The sequence below is a fragment of the Zootoca vivipara genome, chromosome 6 (genome assembly GCF_965207765.1).
Source record: "Zootoca vivipara chromosome 6, rZooViv2.hap1.1, whole genome shotgun sequence".
NCBI classification, from domain to species: domain Eukaryota; kingdom Metazoa; phylum Chordata; class Lepidosauria; order Squamata; family Lacertidae; genus Zootoca; species Zootoca vivipara.
Genome location: NC_142589.1, coordinates 1188269 through 1210759, shown reverse-complemented (window position 1 = coordinate 1210759; position 22491 = coordinate 1188269). Strand labels below are relative to the sequence as shown.

The 22491-nt window shown below is 42.6% G+C and overlaps 1 protein-coding gene across 3 annotated transcripts in view; it reads right to left on the bottom strand.

The window, feature by feature from the left end:
- KAT6A (lysine acetyltransferase 6A) overlaps nt 1-22491 on the bottom strand; it is a 73461-nt gene that overhangs the window by 37523 nt on the left and 13447 nt on the right. For 2 of the 3 annotated variants that reach the window (XM_035117427.3, XM_060276428.2), the window contains exons 3-8: nt 10454-10562; nt 8255-8370; nt 6391-6472; nt 5644-5779; nt 4261-4577; nt 3363-3481 (exon numbers count right to left, since the gene is read on the bottom strand). In XM_035117427.3, the coding sequence (XP_034973318.1) occupies nt 3363-3481; nt 4261-4577; nt 5644-5779; nt 6391-6472; nt 8255-8370; nt 10454-10562 (879 nt within the window). Of the gene's footprint in view, nt 1-3362; nt 3482-4260; nt 4578-5643; nt 5780-6390; nt 6473-8254; nt 8371-10453; nt 10563-12165; nt 12388-22491 lie in introns of those variants that run through there. The other variant, XM_088671377.1, reaches the window with a different exon arrangement.

Genomic DNA, 22491 nt, shown 5'->3' with positions numbered 1-22491 from the left:
GATTTCCCCCCTTTTCCATTTTTTGTACATATCCCTTTTAAATCTTAACTCAGTCAAAAGTTCTTTAGATAGCCAGCCTGGCTTCTTTAGGCACCTTCCATGTTTCCGTCTCATTGGTATTGCCTGAAGTTGTGCTTTTAATATCTCCCTTTTAACAAACTCCCAACCATCATGAACTCCCTTCCCTTTTAGTATTACTGTCCATGGGATTTCACCCAGCGTTTCCCTAAGTTTTCTGAAGTCGGCTTTCTTAAAGTCTAGAATTTGGACCTTAGTATGCTTGGTTGCTCCTTTCCGCTGGATAATAAACTCCAGAAGAGCATGGTCACTCCCACCTAATGATCCTGCCACTTCTACCCCACTAACCAAGTCATCACTATTGGTTAGGACCAGATCTAAAATGGCTGATCCTCTTGTTGCTTCTCCCACTTTCTGGACAATGAAGTTGTCTGCAAGGCCAGTGAGGAATCTGTTCGACCTTATGCTCTTGGCTGAGTTCGACATCCAACAAATATCAGCATAGTTGAAATCCCCCATTAGTACTATCTCACTTCCTTTGGAATGCTTGGCCATCTGTTCCAGGAAGGCATCATCTGTGTCCTCAGTTTGGCTTGGGGATCTATAGTAAACTCCCACAATGAGATCACTGTTGTTTTTCTCTCCCTTAATTTTGACCCAGATACTCTCAATTTGGCTTTGAAGTTTTAAATCCTGGATCTCTTCACAGGTATACATATCCCTAACATATAAAGCTACTCCTCCTCCTTTCCTGTTTGGTCTATTTCTCTTAAATAGATTGTATCCCTCTATTACTACATTCCAGTCATGAGACTCATCCCACCAGGTTTCAGTGATGCCTATTATGTCATATTTAGTTTGCTGTACCAAGAGCTCAAGTTCATCTTGTTTATTTCCCATGCTCTGTGCATTAGTATACAGACATTGAAGACCGTTGATCATTCCCCCATGTCTCTTATTTAAGGATATTTTCGTCCCACCACTAGGTCTGCATGCTGCTTGCTCCATTTGGTCCTTGATATTCGGATGATCATCTTCAGCATTTGATAGACTCCTACCTTCAGGACCACTGTCTCCCTCCCCCACATAATCTCCCTCCCCCACATAAGTCAGTTTAAAGCCCTCCTGATGAGGTTTTTGAGTTTCGTGGCAAAAACATTCCTCCCAACTTTTGTGAGGTGCAGTCCATCACTTGCCAGAAGTCCATCTTCAAGAAACTGCAGACCGTGATCTAGGAATCCAAACCGTTCCTGTTTGCACCATTTGCGAAGCCAGTTGTTCACTTCCCCTATTTTTCCCTCTCTCCCTGGGCCATGTCGTTCAACTAGGAGGACAGAAGAGATGACAATTTGTGCATCTAATTGCTTCAACTTCCTGCCCAGAGCCTCATAATCATTTTTGATCTTCTGTAAGCTATGGCTTGCAGTGTCATTGGTTCCCACATGCACCAAAAGGAAGGGGTATTTGTCGGTGGGTTTTATGATTCCTTGCAGCCGTTCTGTTACATCTTTGATCTTGGCCCCAGGTAGACAGCACACCTCTCGAGACATCTTGTCAGGCCCACAGATTACTGCTTCTGTACCCCTCAGTAGGGAATCCCCAATCACCACTACACGCCTCTTCATAGGCTTGGTTGGGATTCTTCCATGCGCTGTCCCTTCCAAGGTTACCTGCATATTCCCAGAGGACTGACTTGGTTGCTCGTCTTCATATTCCTCATCAACTGTGATGAGGGAGAGATCCTCAGGTGGAGTCTGTTTCTCGTCTTTCATGAGCACTTCAAAACGGTTGTGTAATTCTAAGCACTCAGAGCGATCCCTGGGCCTTCTACTTCTATGAGTCACGTTCCTCCATACATCTGGCTGCTGTGTTGGGGAACTGACCTCCTCCTCAGGGAGATCCCCTGTCTCCTCCTTGGTGCAGACAGTGTGCTCTGCTGCATCCAAGAAAAGCTCCAGCTCTTTAATTCTCTGGAGCGTAGATACACGCCCCTGAAGCTGCTGCACCTTCTCTTCCAGAAGGGCAACCTTGTTTTCTAGTAGGGCAACCAACTTGCAATTGTTGCAGGTGTAGCTACCCACATCCTTTGGCAAGAAAACAAACATTGCACAGGAATTGCAGGTGACAACGGTTGTTCCCTCCACCTCCATCTTGAAAACCTTGAGGTCAAGGGGGAAAGAGGAAGAGGCCTAGGTCCCCCCTAACAAACGTGTGAGACTTGCTGCCCTAGATCAAAAAGATGGGTCAAACAGGATATATTCTATCTGCACCAATACAGCCATGCAGGAGCTGAAGGGCCACACTTAGACAGATGCACACAAACATGGAATATTGAACAATCTACCATGCCTCTGCATTATGTCAGTGTCCTTTATACAGAACACTGAAAAACAAGCAAACTCCCCTCACAAATTCCAGGCAAGACCTTGCAGAATTCAATGTGTACAAAAACAGGGAGGAAGAAATGTCCAATAGAAATGGAAATTGGGGGGGGGGGTACAGACTTACTCTCATTCAGTTTTGAAGCAAGCAAAGCTATTGTATAGCTTTGGCATGCAAGTCTCACAATTTTGGACAATCCTCAATCCCCACTCATCAGCCCCATATATTATAGCCCGGCTATAATATTTTAAGTTTGCCTCAGAGCTGCCTGCTTCTCTCTCATCAGCATCACGCCTCATCACTTCTTATCAACTGGCTGGTTCCCAGAAAATCTTCCGTAAACTACCTGCCTCAATTCTTCTCAGTACTATGCATCTTATGACTAATATACCCCTGCAAAAAGGTAAAGGACCCGACAGTTAAGTCCAGTCGCGAACAACTCTGGGGTTGCAGCGCTCATCTTGCTTTACTGGCCAAGGGAGCTGGCGTTTGTCCGCAGACAGTTTTTCTGGCTCATGTGGACAGCATGACTAAGCCGCTTCTGGCAAAACTGGAACAGCGCACGGAAATGCCATTTGCCTTCCCGCCGGAGCAGTATCTATTTATCTACTTGCACTTTGACGTGCTTTCGAATTGCTAGGATGGCAGGAGCTGGGACAGAGCAAAAGGAGCTCAACCCGTTGCAGGGATTTCATAGAATCATAAAGTTGGAAGAGGCCAAAAGGGCCATCCAGTCCAACCCCCTGCCAAGCAGGAAACACCATCAAAACATTCCTGACAGATGTCTGTCAAGCCTCTGCTTAAAGACCTCCAAAGAAGGAGACTGCACCACACTCCTTGGCAGCAAATTCCACTGTCGAACATTTGAACCCTAGGCTCAGTGGTTTAGACCACAGTGCCACCCACACCCCTGTAGGAGTCTACCAACCATACCTTTGCATGCAAGCTTCATTCAACTTTACCTGCAGTGCTTGCTCCTGAATATCTCTGAACAACTCCATATCTTTCTCAGTCATGACATCTGGACCTCCAAGAAGCCATTCTTCATTTTCCTGTTTTCCATCCCAGCCATCCTGATTGTCTGAAAATGACACACAACGACAAATGGAATTTCCTGAAATTAAGCACCTGAATATGTAAGGATAAATAACTATCTAAAAGGGGTTATTATTGCACTATGAAGTTTTGAAGTTCATGGCAGGCTACCCCTTTAGACTAAACTGTGCCTTACTAACATAGACCCTTCCACCCCACCACCTGGCAGCTTCAATTCTTCCAGTGATATAACCATTCCACTCTCACCCATCAATACCTCTTGGCTTTGGGAGAAGGGATAGTCCCCTGGACTGTGGAAATGCACTCTCAGTCTAAACCAACCTCACATGGCTGTTGTGCAAAGAAAATGGGGAGGAGAACGATATATGCCACCTTGAGCTCCTTGGAGGAAAGGTGCAATGTAAGTGTAATAAAAGAAATAAATATTCTTACAATCTTAAAAAACACAAAATTATACACAATAACCTCCACTGCTTGAAAAGATATATTACAGTGATTTTAGCATATACACTTTGCCAAGGTTCATGGCGTATCTGAAGATGACCCTTTAATTGTATGTGGTTGTTTTATCTTTGTTAAATATTTTATATATATATATATATATATATATATATATATATATATATATATATATATTCATTCTACTTCTTCCACCCAAGTACCTTCAGCAGAATGTATTGTGCCCCAACAGCATTTAGGATAATGTAAAATGCAAAGTGCAGAAGTTTCTTCAGAATCTGTTCTCAAATTGAAAATTAAAAGTGCAGAAAATAAGAAGAGATAATACCCTCTGCAATTAGCTACCTGTAGGCCAGTCTGAAGTGCTTGATTTCCTATTGTCTTTTCTCCTGATCCTATACTGCTGAGAGTAATCCACCACTTCTCCTCGAGCTTTACGCCCATCAGGGGATGGGGTGAAGAATTTGGTAAGGCCATCAATGAGCCCTTTGGTTTTCTTGTTGAATTTCAAGGTGGTGCTGGCATCTCTGCAGAACTCCAGGCTGTCGATTTGCTCCAAATAGCCCCCTTCTGACGAACAAGTTGACTGGCTGGATAGGGCAGTCTTGCGCTTACGACCTCGACCAGGTCCCGTCTGAACTTTGCTGAAGGGGGCTTTTGATCTAAACAAATAGTAAAGAGGGTAATAGAGACTTACAGAAAGAGAAGCTATGCAGGGCATTAGCCAGCTGATAATTTCAAACTCTTCCTTGGGCAGTAAAGATACCTGCAGTGCAATTTAATGGAAGTTTACTCAGAAGCAAATCCAACTCTGTTCAATGAAGCTTACTGTATGGTTAAGTGTACACAGAATTGGAGCCTCCCCAAATTTCTGAGGAATCTGGTATTTTGAATAAAAATTAAGTGTATAGGAGTTACGTACTTAATCCCCCCCCAAAAGCCACAAGAACTCAGTGTTTAAGAGCAGTGTATAATGATCCTAATGGCAAGGCTTGTTTGACCCTTCAGAGAGTTTCCCTCCCGCACCTTTCTGACATGGAACTCTAGAGCAAAATGGCCAGCCATCCAAATATTCAAAAGCAGCAGTGACATGGATCGTGTCCTGTGTCCGGTAAAGCAACAATCCAAGCCCCCTCCAGATTTCATGGATGTGGAAAAACCTTGAAAAAGAAGTGAGACAGAGTACTCAACTAATGGCAGCAGAACATTCTGCCCGTCTAACTTGAGAGGCCTCAAACTAACAGAGCAAGGTGGATGCTCAAACTTATTTTATTGAAGGAGGGAAGCTCATCGCTTACTTTAGATTCAGTGGGAATGCAAGCTAAGAATGGCCATTGTTGTTATCCGGCATAGAGATCTACCTCCTAAGCAGAGGCTCGGGTTGCTTGAAATCAGCACAGGAAGGTGTTTTTTTCTGAGGACTAACCGCCTACACTGAAAGGTGTAAACAGGCTTCTTCTACAAATAAAAAAAATGTGAAAACCAAAACAAATGCTGAGTTTTAGGAAGCTGGGAAATTAATGAATCTAACAAAGTAAAAGATATGCCTTGTGGCATATTCAGAAACAAAAAGCATTAAAAATTTGGACAGAAGTACTCATAATCTTTCCAGAACACGTACCAAAATATTTAACCCAACAAAGAAGATGGAACATCTCTAACAACAGAACTGCATAGCTACCCATATTCACACTCTACCCACTGCCACCAAGTTTTGGGAAAACTTACGATGCATTTTGGTTCTTTAATCGGTTTTTGGGACGTCCTATTGGGTTGGCATAACGCCGCTTTATCTGTGCTGCCTTCTTGTGTAGAAGTTTTCTTCCTTTTTTACGTGGCCGACATATCTGACATATCCACATGCCTGTAAAGTGAACAGACTCATCATAATATATGTCAACATTTGTTAGCATGTTAGTGCCAGAGAACAATACCCTATTATTTATATAACCTAAGAATAGCCCTCGCTGGGCACGCAAGTGGCCCATCTAGTCCAGCCTCTGTTCTCACAGTGGCCAACCAGATGCTCATGGGAAGCCCATAAGCAGGACAGGAACACAACAGCAATGCTCTCCCTGGGACTGTATGTAGTACTGCTTGAGTGTTCAAACACTTCAAATACATTCTCCACCATCACAGAATCATAGAGTTCCCTACCACAACTTTTAACATAGGGTAGTAGCATTAGGACTCTCTACTGCAGACTTTTGAGGGGTGGGGATGAGGAGGAGGAGTTGAGGCTGACAGGCTTGTGGTTTCCCTAAGGAGAAGGTCAGATTCAGGCAATGGTCTTCTTTGTATCTCACAGGCTCACACTCTTAGCCACTACAACACTCTATGTAAAGTGATTCAGAACTCTTAATTAAACCTATGCTACTATTCTGTTCTGCCTGTTAAAGACATCTATAATCTGAAGGCTAAAAAGGTTGTTTGTGTGAGTTTCTCCCCCTGCAGCATCTTTTAACCCTTTCTTACCTTTTGGCATCCTGGTCAGAGGGGGGTCACAACATTCCATGTGAAAGCCACGATCACATGAGTCACAAAATAGCATATTATCCTGCGAAGCACAGAAATTTCAAGTTACTGCAATTCATATGCAAACTCAAGCACTTAGACCAAGAACACTCTTTTCTGTTATCATCAAATATAACCACTATGATTCTAGGCTGGGAGGGGGTATTCCAGCTGCTGGCTGGTATCTTCGTTCTTGTGCAAGGATGAGGAAGGGAAACTACAAGAAATATATAATCAGAAGCCGCTGTTACGCTGTGGCCCTCACACTGCAGAGGGACCGCATGGGCAGGCAGCTTCTTTAAACTGCTCTGTTGAGGGGCGAGCGGCTGCCCAAGCCTCAGCAGAGCAGTTTAACGAAGCTTTGACTCTGGCTCACATGTATGGGTATGTAGGCGATGAGGCAATCCTGGTCTCAAACTGGATAGGGCTTTGTACACCAATACCGGCCCCTTGAACACAGCACGGTAGCTAATTGTGCGCCAGTTAGAGTAGCAGTTACTGGTTGCAAGTGCTGTTTCAAACTGTTTTCACTGCTTTGTTTCTATTAAGAGAAAACTATCATTTCCTGTTCTGGTAATATTTTATTGAAAAGTTGGTTAAATATTTTCTAGATAAATATTTGCCTATATCCATTATGCAATCAAAGGAATAAACACTGAATTAATGAGGCAGAAAGAATATTTTGCTTATTCTATTTACAAAACTTTTCTTCCTATTTTCCTTTAAAATATTTGTATCCTACTTTCCTGCTTAAAAATCATTTGAATTAGCATAAATTAGCATAAATCCAACCAATATACAGTGGTACCTCTGGTTAAGAACTTAATTCGTTCTGGAGGTTCGTTCTTAACCTGAAGCACCACTTCAGCTAATGGGGCCTCCTGCTGCCGCCACGCCGCCGGAGCACAATTTCTGTTCTCATCCCGAAGCAAAGTTCTTGAGGTACTATTTCTGGGTTAGCGGAGTTTGTAACCCTGAAGTACCAATGTAGATTATTTTTTAAAACAATAGCTTGCAGAGAAAATTGCAGTAAAAACAAATACAGTGGTGCCTCGCAAGACAAATGTAATTCGTTCCGCGAGTCAATTTGTTTTGCGAAAAATTTTGTCTTGCAAATCGCAGTTTCCCATAGGAATGCATTGAAATTTCTTTTTTTGCCCATAGGAACACATTAATTAAATTTCAATGCATTCCTATGGGAAACCGCAATTCGCAAGACGAATTTTTCGCAAAACGAATTCGTCTTGCGAGTCACCATCAGATCGCAAGACGCATTCATCTTGCAAAAAATTCACCTTGCAGGGCATTCGTCTTGCGAGGTACCACTGTAAACTCAAATCTGAAGTAGGGAGAATAACCAAGACCTCTCCACTAAATACTTCTGGAACAGGAAGTTTTAACGTGTTAGTGAAACGCAAGAACATAGCCTAGGTGCAATGGCCATAAAGGTCCTGTCATGCATACTAACCCACCTAACCTCAGAAAGAGCAGCACCAGCAGGCTCTTTGGGGAGAAGCCAGACCCCCTTAAGATCTCAGGCTGTTCAGGGCTTTGAAGGTTGATGTTAGCATCCAAAAGCAGATATGGAACCAACACAACCGATACGACAAACGCTCTCTGCAGCAGCACCACAATTTGTAGCAATTAAAACTTCAACATAATTTTCCAGCACAGCATGCTGTAGTAGTAGTAGTCCAGCCTGGACATTTGCACTGTGCACATGTCTATGGCAAGGTCCTTGTAGTTATTCACCTCCAACTTCAGAATCTCATGCAATTAGTTAGAATATGAACATGATCCAGAAGGTGAATGTCCAGGTACTCACAGCATTCTTGCCCTGATCTCGACAGGAACTGCATGTTTTGCACTCAATGCACTGCCATCGTAAGGCCTTCACACGAACTGTTAACTCTGGGGAGAACTTCAGGCAGGATGGATGACCTATACCAAGAAGGTGAAAACAATTTCAGTTAAACTAAGTAGGAGCAGCCTGTGCTCAGGAAGAGCAGGTGGTACAGGTTCTATTGCAGTTAATATTTGACATCTTAAAAAGACTCCAGTTCTGCCAGAGCAGTTCAGTGTGTGGTTGGCACTCTGGGATTAACCCACAATATGTGTTTTTGGAAGGGAAGTTGGTTTCGTGCCCAAACACTCACTATTCAGGGGAAAGAAGAAACAAAACCCTTGAGGAATTGCATGAATGGTTCTAACCGAAGATGATTCCAATATGTACTTAAGTACTTCCAGAAATAAAGATGTGCCTAAATAATGCCAAAGAAGCTGTTCATGAGGAGAGCTTTGTAGATTAGCCCCCCAAGCCTGCAATCACACCTGCTTTTTATTCAAAAGAGGAGCTTACTGGGTTTCTATGTTGGACACGCAGGAGGCAGAACCCTGTCCAGTTCATCCAACATAGTAGATGGCAACCGAGGTACAGATAGGTCCCTGCTTTCTTTGTGAGACTCCTGCACTTCAGTGCTGGACATACAAGAGGAAAAGCTCCTTCCTGTGTATCTAGCATACAATTAAAGAAACCGGGTTCAATAACAGAGACACAGACTGTCACTTTGTCATCAGCTCACCATGTTTCTGTTAAACGCAAAAGAGATTCATTGGCTGTGAGTGTAGCACAGAGCTTTCCAAACTTTCTTGTTGGTGACACACTTTTTAGACATGCATCATTTCATGACACAGTAATTCAGTTTTACTAGCAAACCGGAGGTTAAACTAACCCCTTTCCAGCCCTAGGAGGAGCATGGGGAGCGTTCACACGGCATACCTACACACTGCAGCCAACAGACTGTGCTGCGACACACGGTTTGGAAAGCTCTGGTTTAGCACATTAACATGGTGGGTTAATGGTGAAAGGGTAGAGCCCTTCTTGACTCCATTTCCAACCTCTTGGTTTCTATGGTAGGCAGGGAGCTTTACCTCCTATGCATCTAGTGCACTGCCAGAGGATGCGTGAAATGCTCTATGCCTATACTAGTAAGCACATAGTTTCTACGCTGGATGGGAAGGGGGGCTTCCATTTCTCCTTAACCAGCATAGGAACCATGTGGGCTGTCAGCAGATGTGAAGAGCACTCCATGGAGAAGCTCACTTGGTTTCTGCAACGGGTGCAGAGGAGGCAAAACACCAACTTCCATGCCCAATATATAAATGCAGTGGGTTGCCAGAGGACAGCCTGAGCATTCTGTTTCTCTTCCAGGCGCTCACTCAGTTGTCTGGGTGAAATTCCACCTACACTCACCAGGCAAGCAGCTAAAAACAAAGCTGCATTAGGCTAAAGGGCAAATCTGCAGGGGACTTTTTTACAAATTGTATTCCCTGCACATTGCACTCATTTTTTAATTGAGCTGTTGGTGGTATCCATGTGACAAAGAGTCCTTCCCAGCCTACAATGAATCTTCTTTCCAAGCAACTTCTCTTTTACTTCTCTTTCGGCAGCAAAACTCTAGAGCAAGAAATACTTTACCACACTGTACCACAAAACCATTCAGCCCCAACATGAACTCTGGTCATGTTAAGTTTTGCAAGTTTCTGCACTGCTCCAAGCATTACCGTGTTTCTCCAAAAATAAGACACTGTCTTATATTTATTTTTCCTCAAAAAAGCACACTATGGCTTATTTTCAGGGAATGTCTTATATTTTTCCTCCTCCTCCTGCCGTGGCCGGTATTGCTGCTGTGCCTATCACTATGTCTTATTTTCGGGGTATGGCTTATATTCCTTGAATGCTTAAAAATCCTCCTATGGCTTATTTTATGACTACGTCTTAAAATAGGAGAAACAGGGTACCTCAGAAAACATAAAACTACCTTAATCCCTAGCAGCATAGCCAAGCATAAGGAGCAGTATAACTACAGTGGATATTGCCCATGACAAGCAGTCTTGAAGCAATTCTCCAACTGGGTTAAAAAGGTGTTGTTGTTTTTTAATTTAGCTTGTTAAATGTGCACAATGCATTTGCAGGGCACCAATTCAATAGATCTCATTGCCCAAAATGCAGGCAGCCACCTACCACTATTGCCGCAATCAGCACAAGAAATGAGCTCTTCAGGTTTCTTTTCTCGGTTTTGTTCTTTTGTACCAAGGCAGAAGCTGCAGATTGGGATTGGTTCAGCAACTGGCTGTGGGGGAAGGAGACGGAGAATAGAGATTTTCATTAACTGCATCATATTTGCAAAGCATATGCTGGATGAAGACATTAGAGCAGAGAAAGGTAACTCAGGTCAAAAGTATTGAGACATAAACAATTCATTTCCTAGGGCAGCATTAGAAGATCAGATATATAAGCAAGGCACCAAATGGTTCCTTAAACCAAGGTTAGAGTCACCAAAACAGAATGTTTAGTTGCCATTTTGGAGTAAAACAGCTCTGAAGTCTTGTTTTTCAAATGATGGGTTGACTGTGATTGATTCTCAGTTAAACATCTGGCTAATTCAGATGACTACCTTGAGCCAGGTTAACTTTGAGAACTTAAAAGTCACTTGATCCAGGGATATGTCCATCTACACAGTACATTGGCCTATTCCAACCTCTCTTTCTTAATGGTGACATAATAATGCAAGAATATTCTTCACCACCATGAGCAGGGCAGTGAGGTGGGGTAAGTGAAGACAAGCTATAACTATTAACTATAACTATAACTTCAGGCCAAACAGGCCAAACCCTACGCCAAAGGATAAATGGACATAAATCTGACATCAGGAACCACAAGACAGAAAAACCAGTAGGAGAACACTTCAATCTCCCAGGACATTCTATACAATATCTCAAAGCAGCTGTTTTATTACAGAAAAATTTCAGGAACAGACTGGAAAGAGAAGTTGCTGAATTGCAACTCATTACCAAGCTTAAAACCATGGAGCCACCTGGGATGAATAAAGACATTGGATTCTTATCTCATTATGCATGATCAAGCTTTCTTTAGCGCCTCAGCCCTTGCTTCCCCCCCCCCGGACCAATTGCAGTCATCAGCAGTCGTTAACAGCCATCTACAGGTTTACCACTCCCATCAGCCCATCACCCATTCCCATCACCCCCACCCTCTGAATATACATAAGGGTTTGGTGGATTCTGTTTCAGTGTATCTGACGAAGTGTGCATGCACACGAAAGCTCATACCAAAATAAAAACTTAGTTGGTCTTTAAGGTGCTACTGAAGGAATTTTTTTATTTTGCTTCGACTCAGACCAACACGGCTACCTACCTGTAACTAGAACTATAACATTGTTTACTGCTCCTGCTCAGGCTGCACACACAGAGAAAGCATATTGGTTCCGGAAATTCATTCCGATTATGCAGACAAAATATAACAGGATGTGGTATTAGTGAGTGGAAAGCGTCAAGACCCAAGGATGATCAGAATAGGGTGGGGGGAGACACAGGGGTGAAACCTGCCCTCTCCACAGTATCTCGCCTCGGCTTTGCAGACTAGGCCACTTTCCACACTAGGTCAAGTGGAGGTAGGGGCCTGCCTGGGTGGGGGAAATTAACCTCTAAAAAATTAACCTCTAAAAAAACCCCCACATAATAAAATCCATTAATCCCCATCTATATATAGATAAATGTAAAAGAAGCATGTGGGAGAGGGGGAATCATAAGGAAAAGCCGGGGGTGGGGAGCCACAAACACCGTCAAACCAACCCAAACCCCAAAACAAAAAAACCAAACAAATCCTCAACAATAAACAGCCCCCAAACCCACCATTGCACACAAATACAGTGGTACCTCGACTTCCGAAGGCAATCCATTCCGCGGCACTCTTCGGAAGTCGAAACCTTCGGAAGTTGAAGCGTCCATTTCGCGCATGTGCGATTTTGCGCTTTGCGCATGTGCAGAACGCACGCGTGGCGAAAATACTTCCAGGTTACCAGACTTCGGAAGTCGAAACCTTTGGAAGTCGAGGTACCACTGTAATAAATGTAAAAAGGGCATGTGGGAGAGGGGGGATCACAGGGATAAGCCGAGGGTGGGGAGAAGATTGTGAAAATTACAGGGATAAGCCAGTATGAAGAACAGAGTTTTTGCAGTGCTATTTTGGTGAGCAACTAATCCCCCTGCCCCTGAAAGTTAGGCGGCCCCCCAAAATGAAGTTTTAACCCTGCACCCCCCAAAAAACAGGTGATGAAACAGGTCATTTCCCCTCTCTAAAAAAAAGCCCACTGAACCCCACTAAAACGTGGGTAGAACACCACCAGTTTATAAGACCACTCCCATATCTCAAACCCTTCCCACTTCTGACCCACAAACAAAAAACACCCTACAAAACTAAACAAAATACCACCTTAAAAAATAAACCTCTAAAAAAACCCCATATGTAAAAAGGGCATGTCGGAGAGGGGTAATTGCAGGGATAAGCCGAGGGTGGGGAGCCACAAACACCGTCAAACCAACCCAAACCCCAAAACAAAAAAACAAAAAAATCCTCAACAATAAACACCCCCCAAACCCACAATCACACACGAATAATAAATGTAAAAGGGGCATATGGGAGAGGGGGAATCACAGGGATAAGCCGAGGGTGGGGCGGTGGTGGTGGGAGAAAGGGATGGGGAAACATCATGGATCAGAACAGGGTGGAGGAAATCACACTTCAAAAAATTAAAAATACAAATAAAACTACCAAAACAAACAAACAAAAATACACAATCAGAAGAAGATAAACAAAACAAAACAAAACCATAAATACAAGGACAAAGTTGAAACATCCGGACAAACAGAATACATCCTACAATTCAAAAAACAAAGGTATTAAACCATAAACTTTCAAACTAAAAATGATTTCAATACTCTAAAAAAAAAAAAACCACAGCAACGCGTGGTCGGGTCAGCTAATTATTTAATAAATCAGAAGCAAGAAAAAAAATGCCTAGGGGTGATATTGGACATTTGGATGACAAGGGAGTCAAATGTGTGCTAATGGAGGAAAAGGAGACTGATGGGGAAATGAATTAATCCTTTCAACAGTATTCACTGCAGATGGGCAGAGCCCTGTGCCTGAACCATAGCTGTCAAGTTCTCCCTTTTTAAAAGGGAAATTCCCTTATGCTGAATAGGCTTCCTCACGAGAAAAGGGAAAACTTGACAGCTATGGCCTGAACTAGTTGGAGGAACTAGGGTAAAGAGTGGTGACAAGCCTTAGTGACAAAACAAACCAACAAACAGGAAATTGAGAGTAGGAAAAAGTGGGCAGCTCCCACACTGGAGAAATATTTAGTAAGTGGGGGTCAACCATGGATCTGTATTGGGACAAGTACTTTTTCACTTGCTCAGAAACAATCTGGAGTTGGGCTGGAAAGTGAGAAAGTCAAATCTGGAGATGGCAACAAATTGAACAGGGTTCTAGAAACAAGAACTCCCAAAGGAGCTCTCCAAACTGGATGGATGGGCGCTAAAAAAGCAAATGCAGTTAAATGTCAGGTAGTGCAAAGTTATGCACAAGGGGACAAAAAAAAATCCTAACAAGTGAACGAGTTCTGGAAAATCCTGTATCACATCGACCACAAGAGGTAACAAGCATCATGCCTAAGCAAGGACTTAAACCTGAGTTTCTCATATTTAAGTCTTTCAATGTGCCAGAGAGTCAGTGTAGTAGACTATGACCAGAGAGACCTGGTTCAAAATCCTCACTCAGCTATGAGGCTCCCTGGCTGACCTTGGGCCATTCTCTCTCTCTCTTTCTTATCCTAAGGTGCTGCAAGGATGAAATTGAGGAGGAAAATATACACAATCCCAAGGTTCTTGAAGGAAAGGTGGGGTAAAAATACATTCAACACAGAATGCATGAAAATTAAACAATTACATCCCACAGGCTGCCTCTATATGCCCTGACAGCATACAGTAAGGGAGGTAGGTCAAATCATATCACCACCCAAATCATATTAACAAGACACTGGAGGAGGAAGATACCCCCATAGAGTTTAAGTGGTAATGGTCACATTTATTTATTATTTTAATTAAAATGATCAGATGGCATCTGTGCAGGTCCTATAAAACATAAAATCATAAAACATTTCCAAGTGTTCTGTCCTTATTACAGCAGTGCAGGCCATCAAGGGGGGGGGGGCGCAAAACAGTCAAAACAGTTTGAAGTTTTGTTTTTTCCCCTGGAGAGGAAATAAATTGCAAACAAGTTACATAGATGGCCAGAAAGAGAGAAAAGCCATAACGATGTACTGGATGGGGAGATATAGGCAAGAAAGAGCCTTTGCACTAGCACTTGGGTACTATTGTGATATTTGGAACTAATGTATTTTTAAAACTCTCAAAGTATAATAAATCCTAATACACACTGACAACAGCTGAACTCCGTTGACCAGTTGCATCCTGATAGAATCCTATTAATGTGCATAGGTTTTCAGAATGGAAGCTTATCTCCTGCTGCAGTCTACCTAAAATTCCACCCAGTTCCTACCTCAAGCCCATATAGAACAAGCCAAGAATTTGTCTCCTGGGAATACACTTACTCAGTACTTTTTTCCTTAAAAAATGTTTGGGGTACTCTCATTTTCCTACACATATTGAAATACTGCCCCTCAATGAGGCCAAACTTAGATTCACGAAATGTTTAGGGGTATGCATAACCCTGCGTCCCCCCCCCCCAGGAAAAAAAGCACTGCACTTACTACAACTTAAAGAATGCAAGACAATTATACTTTGTTCAAGAAGTTGATAAATTAATCACTGCAACTTCAAGGTTCACTCATTAGTCTGAATACAACCAATATCAACATGGCGGTGGATTTACCTGCTACACTGAAAATATGTATCCGCTGTTCTCATTCTTAAAAGAGACCATGGAAAGTGCAACAACAATCAAGCACAACAACCTTTTAACATACTCAAGTGCCAGTACTCTCGAAGCTTCCCCAAAATACAGCCAGAGTTCCCACATGAGGATGAAGTGCATCTATTGGCTGAACTCCGTTGCTTGGGGTGGGGGTGGCAGCTAACCTGGTCACCTGGGACAGTGCTCAGTCACTGAATGGGAAGGAAGAGCACTAGCCTCTACAATGTCACAAGTGCCTGGTCTTCCAAGTGCTTGGTACTATTGCCCCTCGTATCTGATTTCACTATTAATGAAAGGTGGCGACTCACAACAGCAGAGACAATATGCCTCTTAGGCTATGGGACCCCTGACCATTAGATCCAGTCGTGACCGACTCTGGGGCTGTGGCGCTCATCTCACTCTATAGGCCGAGGAAGCTGGTGTACAGCTTCCAGGTCATGTGGCCAGCATGACTAAGCCGCTTCTGGCAAACCAGAGCAGCGCATGGAAACACCATTTATCTTCCCGCCGGAGCAGTACCTTTTTATCTATCCAGTACTTGCTTTGATGTGCTTTCGAACTGCTAGGTGGCAGGAGCAGGGACCATGCAACGGGAGCTCACCCCATTGCAGGGATTCGAACCGGCGACCTTCTGATCGGCAAGCCCTAGGCTCTGTGGTTTAACCCACAGTGCCACCCGCGTCTAGGCTATAAACTAGAAATGGAAAAAATCCAGCAGCTCAATCGCTTAACATAAACAGGAAAACATTCTGTTTAGAAGGGTTCTAAAAGAATATTCCATTACTTCACCTAACAGCCAGTTCCTTAACAAAAGGAGAAAATTCAATAGTAAAAAGGTTCCCACCTCCATAGATAAAATACATTGCTTATTTTCACATCAATTGATGGTTCATTGTCTTTCCAATGTCCTTTTAAAATATATGAGAAAACTGCCCTCTTTCTTTCTTCTCTCCCACTATAGCTTTATCTTTTTTTACTTTCACCAATGTGAATGTGATCAGGAATCCTAGTTTTCTTTTCAAAAGAGCTATCTAGCGTTTTTAGGTGCACAAGGAACTTTTGAGCAGGTACAAGCAAGCGTGTCAGTGACAATGTTTAGTCCTTAATAAGCTCTTCTCTGCTCTTAAGAAATGGTTTTCCTTCTCAAACCTATTTCCAACAATACTGACTACCTGTTTCTCCTAAAATAAGACACCATCTTATATTTATTTTACTTAATTCCGGCTTATTTTCGGGGGGTGTCTTATTTTTTTAATTACCGGTAAGTACCGTATGGTTCTGGGCGCCTGCCTCCTCCTGCCGCGGCCGGCGTTGCTGCTGCTGGGTCCCGCTGGCTCAGGGCTCCACTCGGCGCGCGCTGCTGGGTGTTTTGGCAGGGCTGCAGCAGTGGCAGCATCTGGTTCCAGGCCACAACCCAACAGGCCTCTTCCTCTTCCTTGGCGCCCTCCAGAACTGTGCCTAACACTATGGTTTATTTTCGGGGTATGTCTTATATTTTGCCAACGCATGAAGATCCTGCCATGGCTTATTTTATAGGTACGTCTTATTTTATGAGAAACACCGTATGCCAGGCATAGGCAGACTCCACCCTTCCAGATGTTTGGGACTACAATTCACATCTTCCCTAGCTAACAGGACCAGTGGTCAGAGATTATGGGAATTGTAGTCCCAAATATCTGGACGGCCAGAGTTTGCCTATGCATGGACTATGCCTTCCAAACCATAAAAACTTTCATGAACTGTGGTAAAGAACAAAAAGCACGTACATTCCCACCATATAATCTTGATAGACACTTATCTACATACAGTGGTACCTCGATTTATGAAGTCTGTTCATAAACTGAAGCGTTCATAAACTGAAGCGAACTTTCCCATTGAAAGTAATGGAAAGTGGATTAATCCATTCCAGACGGGTCCGCGGAGTACTCAACCTGAAGCGTACTTAACCCAAAGCATGGGTGTAATTGGTTCCGGAAGTCTGTTCATAAACTGAAGCGAACTTTCCCATTGAAAGTAATGGAAAGTGAATTAATCTGTTCCAGATGGGTCCGCAGCGTTTGTAAAACGAAAATTCGTAAACCAAGGTGTTCATAAACCGAGGTTCCACTGTAATCACAGTTGCCCTGGGAATGCAACAAAGGGAAGGAAGAACTCTTTGGCCCCTGCCATCAGTTTCATCACTTCTACCATACCAAAACCACCAGCAAGGGAAGAATGGCTTCATCAGCTGAATATAAATGTTCGTTTATTCTGGGTTGTTAAACTGATTGTTCTCCCCCTTTCCATAGTGTTTGGCCTGTAAGCCTGAGTGCAGGATCTGTGTCTCATTGTTTGACTGATGTGAGCCTACTTTGGGAGGCAATATTCATCTGCAGTGGGATAAAAATACTGTATAAAGTGAAACTAAGCATCATCCCTAAATTTTTCTTAGAACTGCAGCTGCCTTCTCTCTTAATTCCCATCTTGTGTTCTGCTGGCGGCCATGAGTATTTGTCTCCTCAGTCTGCACTACTGAGAGCAGCAGAAACCTTCCCTGGGACTGTTGCATCTGCTCTGCACTATAAAGAGCTCTCAGCTTTTGCCTCCCAACCATATACCGTATATCACCACACTATTAACCAATGCTGGTCAAATGTGACAGGCCTTCATAAGTAGATGCTCACTAAGTATGCCACCTAAACATGATTACACAGCACTAGAAAGAAAACTGTTTCATCTAGAACACAAATTACTGTGCTAGGAATCTGCCCATTAAAAATAATTGCCAAACAACTACTGTATACATCTATTTTCATTGAAATCCTTTTGCCCACTGATTATATCAAACAACTACTGTGAGTGCTAAATTGAAGCTAAGCAGTATTTTGTTAGTCCTTCAAGAACCAAATAACTGCAATTTATCATGACTGCTTTGGTCTTGCTTTGCTGGACCTATCAATTTTTTCATTCTTTCCCCAAATCACAGAGATAGGTGTATGTTCTCATTTTGATGAAGTTTAAGGGCAATCACATTGGCTGCATCTTCACTAGTAGGCTGCATCTTCACTAGTAGGTATATAAATCATTAACCAAACAGGTGAAAAAACAGGTCTTGGTAGGGGGCACTCTTGCTTGTGAATAAGGCAAAGACACTGCTGCCAAATTTATTTTGCCACAAAACTGATGTAAGAGATTTTGCAATACCAGTGCAGTTACACATGAAACTGTAAATGAATACATGGAGTGAAGAACGACAAGCTCTTAGTCACAGCTCCATATCACTTCCCTGAACAGATTTTCCTGGTAGGTTTCCCAAACATTCAAGAGGGCGAGTTAAAGTCAAAGAACAGGAATGTCAGTTCTCCAATTCAATAAGCACCAGAAATTTGTTCTCAGAAAAACTGGTTCTTGATATAGGTATCCTCTCCAAGAGTCTGCTCAAAATCCACAATACTTTTGTTTAAAGTAGCCAGATGGCCCCATGATTCAGCACCCAACTCTTCCAAATTACTCATTCAATCTCATATCTTGTCTCTGCCCTCTGCAGTCAACACACATAGGGGCAGCCTGATGCTGCCCCACACTGGCTACAGCCCTGCCCTCCTTTTGCCAATTCTCACACACATTGCATAGCATTACTGTAAATATATATTATCAAACTTTAAGTGGCCAAGCAGATTTGCCCAGTTTTGATAATTTGTGCATGCATGTCTCAAACTTCAGCTTTCCTTGACAAATATTTTTTTTTAAGTATGCATACTCTTTTACACACAGATTCCTGGCTACAATATGAAAAGGAAGCAGTAGCTCTTTAAGGCCTGAAGTGAACGAATTGCTGAGCAACACCATAATAGTTGGAAAGGAAAGATGACAGGCAACACACAAGAGTAGCCACAATACAATGTGGAACTTGACAGGACCATTTTGAGTTCACGGAGAAAGAAAGGAACAGGGTTGGCAAACAGTTCTGTCCCTGGTGCTAAGTTCAGCACTTCTACTCTGTTTTATTTTGCCAATTCCTTGAAGAATGAATGTTTCTTGTTTTTGTTTTTAAGTGCAAACTACCGCGAACCTTTTTTTAATTGAAAGGTGAATACACTACAGTATTAATATCCTCCCTCTCACAAAAAGGACAATGTTTCTAACAAGCATCTTGAACAGGGTTACCCATTTGCTACCAACTACTCAGCACCAACATTCAGGTTAAGTTACAGAAAGTGAGGGGGGGGGCAAATCTCTTCAGTGGTAGTGGGAAAAGGATACCCTACTGTTCCTCTGTAAGTTGTTCTTATTTGCAAATCCTAGCAAATATATCCAGGAAAGAGTTACTAGCCCACAAAAAATATAGTACAGTAGTCAACTTCTTCACATATATCTATGGCTGTTATTTGTGATACACTGACAGCTTGAAAGGATCACTCACCAGATTTACCTGGTCTCACTGGCCTGAACAAAACTCTTAACACATGAGAAACCATGCACACTGGCTGACTTAATCCAGTCTAGCAACATTACTGTAAATGCTTCTGTTGACAATAAATGGTTTGTGTATTACAGCCCCCTGGGGATGGCTTGTTCTGTGGTCACCAACAGTCACATTAATAGAAAGTCCTAAGCAATAGGATTTTATTCAGCATACTGGTTCAGGTTAATTTGCAAGTTTTTGTGTTTAGCTCCTACCAAAGTTGTCCCTAAACCCAACACTTTCTGAGCAGCTTTTTAAAAAATATATACCTCCACTGCCACCAGCTTCTACATTTTTGCAACATAGTTTGGCCTTTCAGACTAAATGCCAATGTGCTGCCATCTGCTTTGTTTAAAATTCCAACCAGGCCATGTTTGTTGCTTTGCTTCTTGTCACTATTATGGAAACTTGTGAAAGGGTGCCATTTACACAATATGATAGGTTTTTAGGAACCATTTCACCTGTTCACAAATCCAGTGAAACAAATTCAGACTAATTTTCTGGCACTGGGGTTTCCAGAGTTGCACACAGATGGCGGCCATCTGTTCAGAGCCATGGCTCCCCTTGTCAGATAAAGGAGATGAAATACAGCAACTCCCCTAATCGTGCTCCAGCTGCGACAGCCCCTGCTCACACGGGCCAGGTCTCTCCTATCTAATTACACTACAGTACTAGCCACCACAAATCATTTCTATACTGGCTCCACCCAAAATAAACCATTCCATAAACATGTCTACTTTCTATTAGATAGCTTTTGGCTCCAAAGTTTGTTTATGAAGTCTCTGTAGAGGAAAAGCAGCATTAATCATATGGACAAAGGCTGAAGAGACTATTATATTTATGTATCTCCAATAAGTCAACTTTCCAGGGTGTGGGGGAAGATTTTCAAAGCATCTTTCCCATAACAAAAAAGTGGTATACAACACAACACAGCAAAGTTAAAATAAATGAAAAGAGCAGGAACAACTTCATTAAAAAAATTATTACAAAAACAAGACAGCAGCAAAAACAGCAGCAGTGGGATAAATCAACAGTTAGTAGATCGTGGTGACAGGAGAGACTCAAGACATACTTCAAGCAGGAGGATATTGCACAATGTTGGTGCTGTGATAGGCCTTGCTTTACACTGGAAGGCCGACCCATCCAAGCCTTCGCAAAAGAAAGAATCTGAATTAAGTCCCTCACCTGCAGAGCTTAAGTGTGATGATCTTCACACAGGAGTAATCATTTCCTGAAATAACCAGGACCCAGGCTACTTAGGACTTTAAAGGCAAAACTAAAAACCTGAATTGGGCATGGAAGCAAACAGGCAGGCAAGTGCAGCTGTTTCAGAGTAACTGAAGCAAACAACATTCTGCACCAGCTGAATTTCTCAAGCCATTTTCAGTGGCAGTTCCACATAGAATGCATTGCCAAAATCTAGCTGGCAAGGCCTAGGTTTCTCTGGTAAAATTAGCTAAAGATGATAAATGGCACTCATGGCGACAACCACAAGTTGGAAATTTAACAATATCCCCAGACAGTTCCCAACTCATCAACCCAACAACAACTGCATGCAAAGTTTATAGACATCATACTGCATATGGAGCCAATATAAAGGAAAAATAGGAAAAAATAGATTTGAACATTATCAAGTTTACTGATAACACTGAAGCTCATCTCACCCAGAGATTTCATGTGGACAGCTGCTGAGGGGGAGGAATAAAAGGAACCACAAAATCTGGACTCAATCTTCTGAAAAAGTACAGAACCACTATAATGCAATGGCCCCAATCTCCAGTTTAGAAGAGTATTGGGATTAATGATACATAACAGGAAAGTTGAAGAGATTTAGCAAGGTCAAACTTCTGTCCTGACTGCACAGGTTGTCAGTAAGCTTATTGGGGCAGCTTTGTTCCCAAGAATGTAATTCACTCTTTCATTACCACTTAAGAATTATTATCAAGCTTTGGAAAAACCCATGAGAGACTAGTCTTTACAGATTTTTACTGGTTATTTAAGTAAACTTTCAGCCTGAAAAAGGGTGGGGATCCACTTCTTCATTTCATCATCCCAACTGTCCAAGTCAATAAACTCAGTGTTGTGTAGGGCTATTACCTGCCATTCCTCAACAGAGCACCTGCCCAATGCTGTGCTTCAGCTGCCTCCAACAGAATCCCACCAGGAAGGACACAGGGCTCCTTTTCCTGCTGCCATCTTGTTTTAACACAGAAAAGCAGACTTTCGAGCCTTTGATGAAGTTCTTGAGAGATTAATGCAAAAATGTTAATATGTACTCAAGCTCAGGTTTCATTTAGATTTATAAGAGACTGATTCCCATCCACCCAGCATCTGATTTAAATAAGTCGGATGCACAACCCACCCAGGGTAAATGCTTAGTACCAGAGTCAGTTTAATTTCCATTTGCTTTTGCTTTTGCCTTGAGGAAGGCCTCCAAGCCTCATCAGGAACCTCCAAGTCTGCTGTAGGCCTTCCAATTAGATCTGCTTTGTCTAGACTTAGAGAAGCAATCCGAGTTTGTTTTGTCTTAGTTTAACTGGGAAAACTCAGCTTGTCTCAAAAGTCAGTTCAAGTGAATTTAATTGGGTTTACTCACAAGTGGGGATAGGATTGCAGCCCTGTGCCATGATATCTCTTGGCATATCCCCTATATCAGGGAGCCAACCCCCAGCATTATAAATGAAGATATAAATAGCTTGTTTACTTCCTGTGCTAAGCAGCATTAAACTATACTCCTTTTGCCAAAAGGAACTGTTGCTGTAGTCCAACAGAATAATGTTTAGTTTAACTCAATCCTCCTAAATGACCCACCAAAAACTAC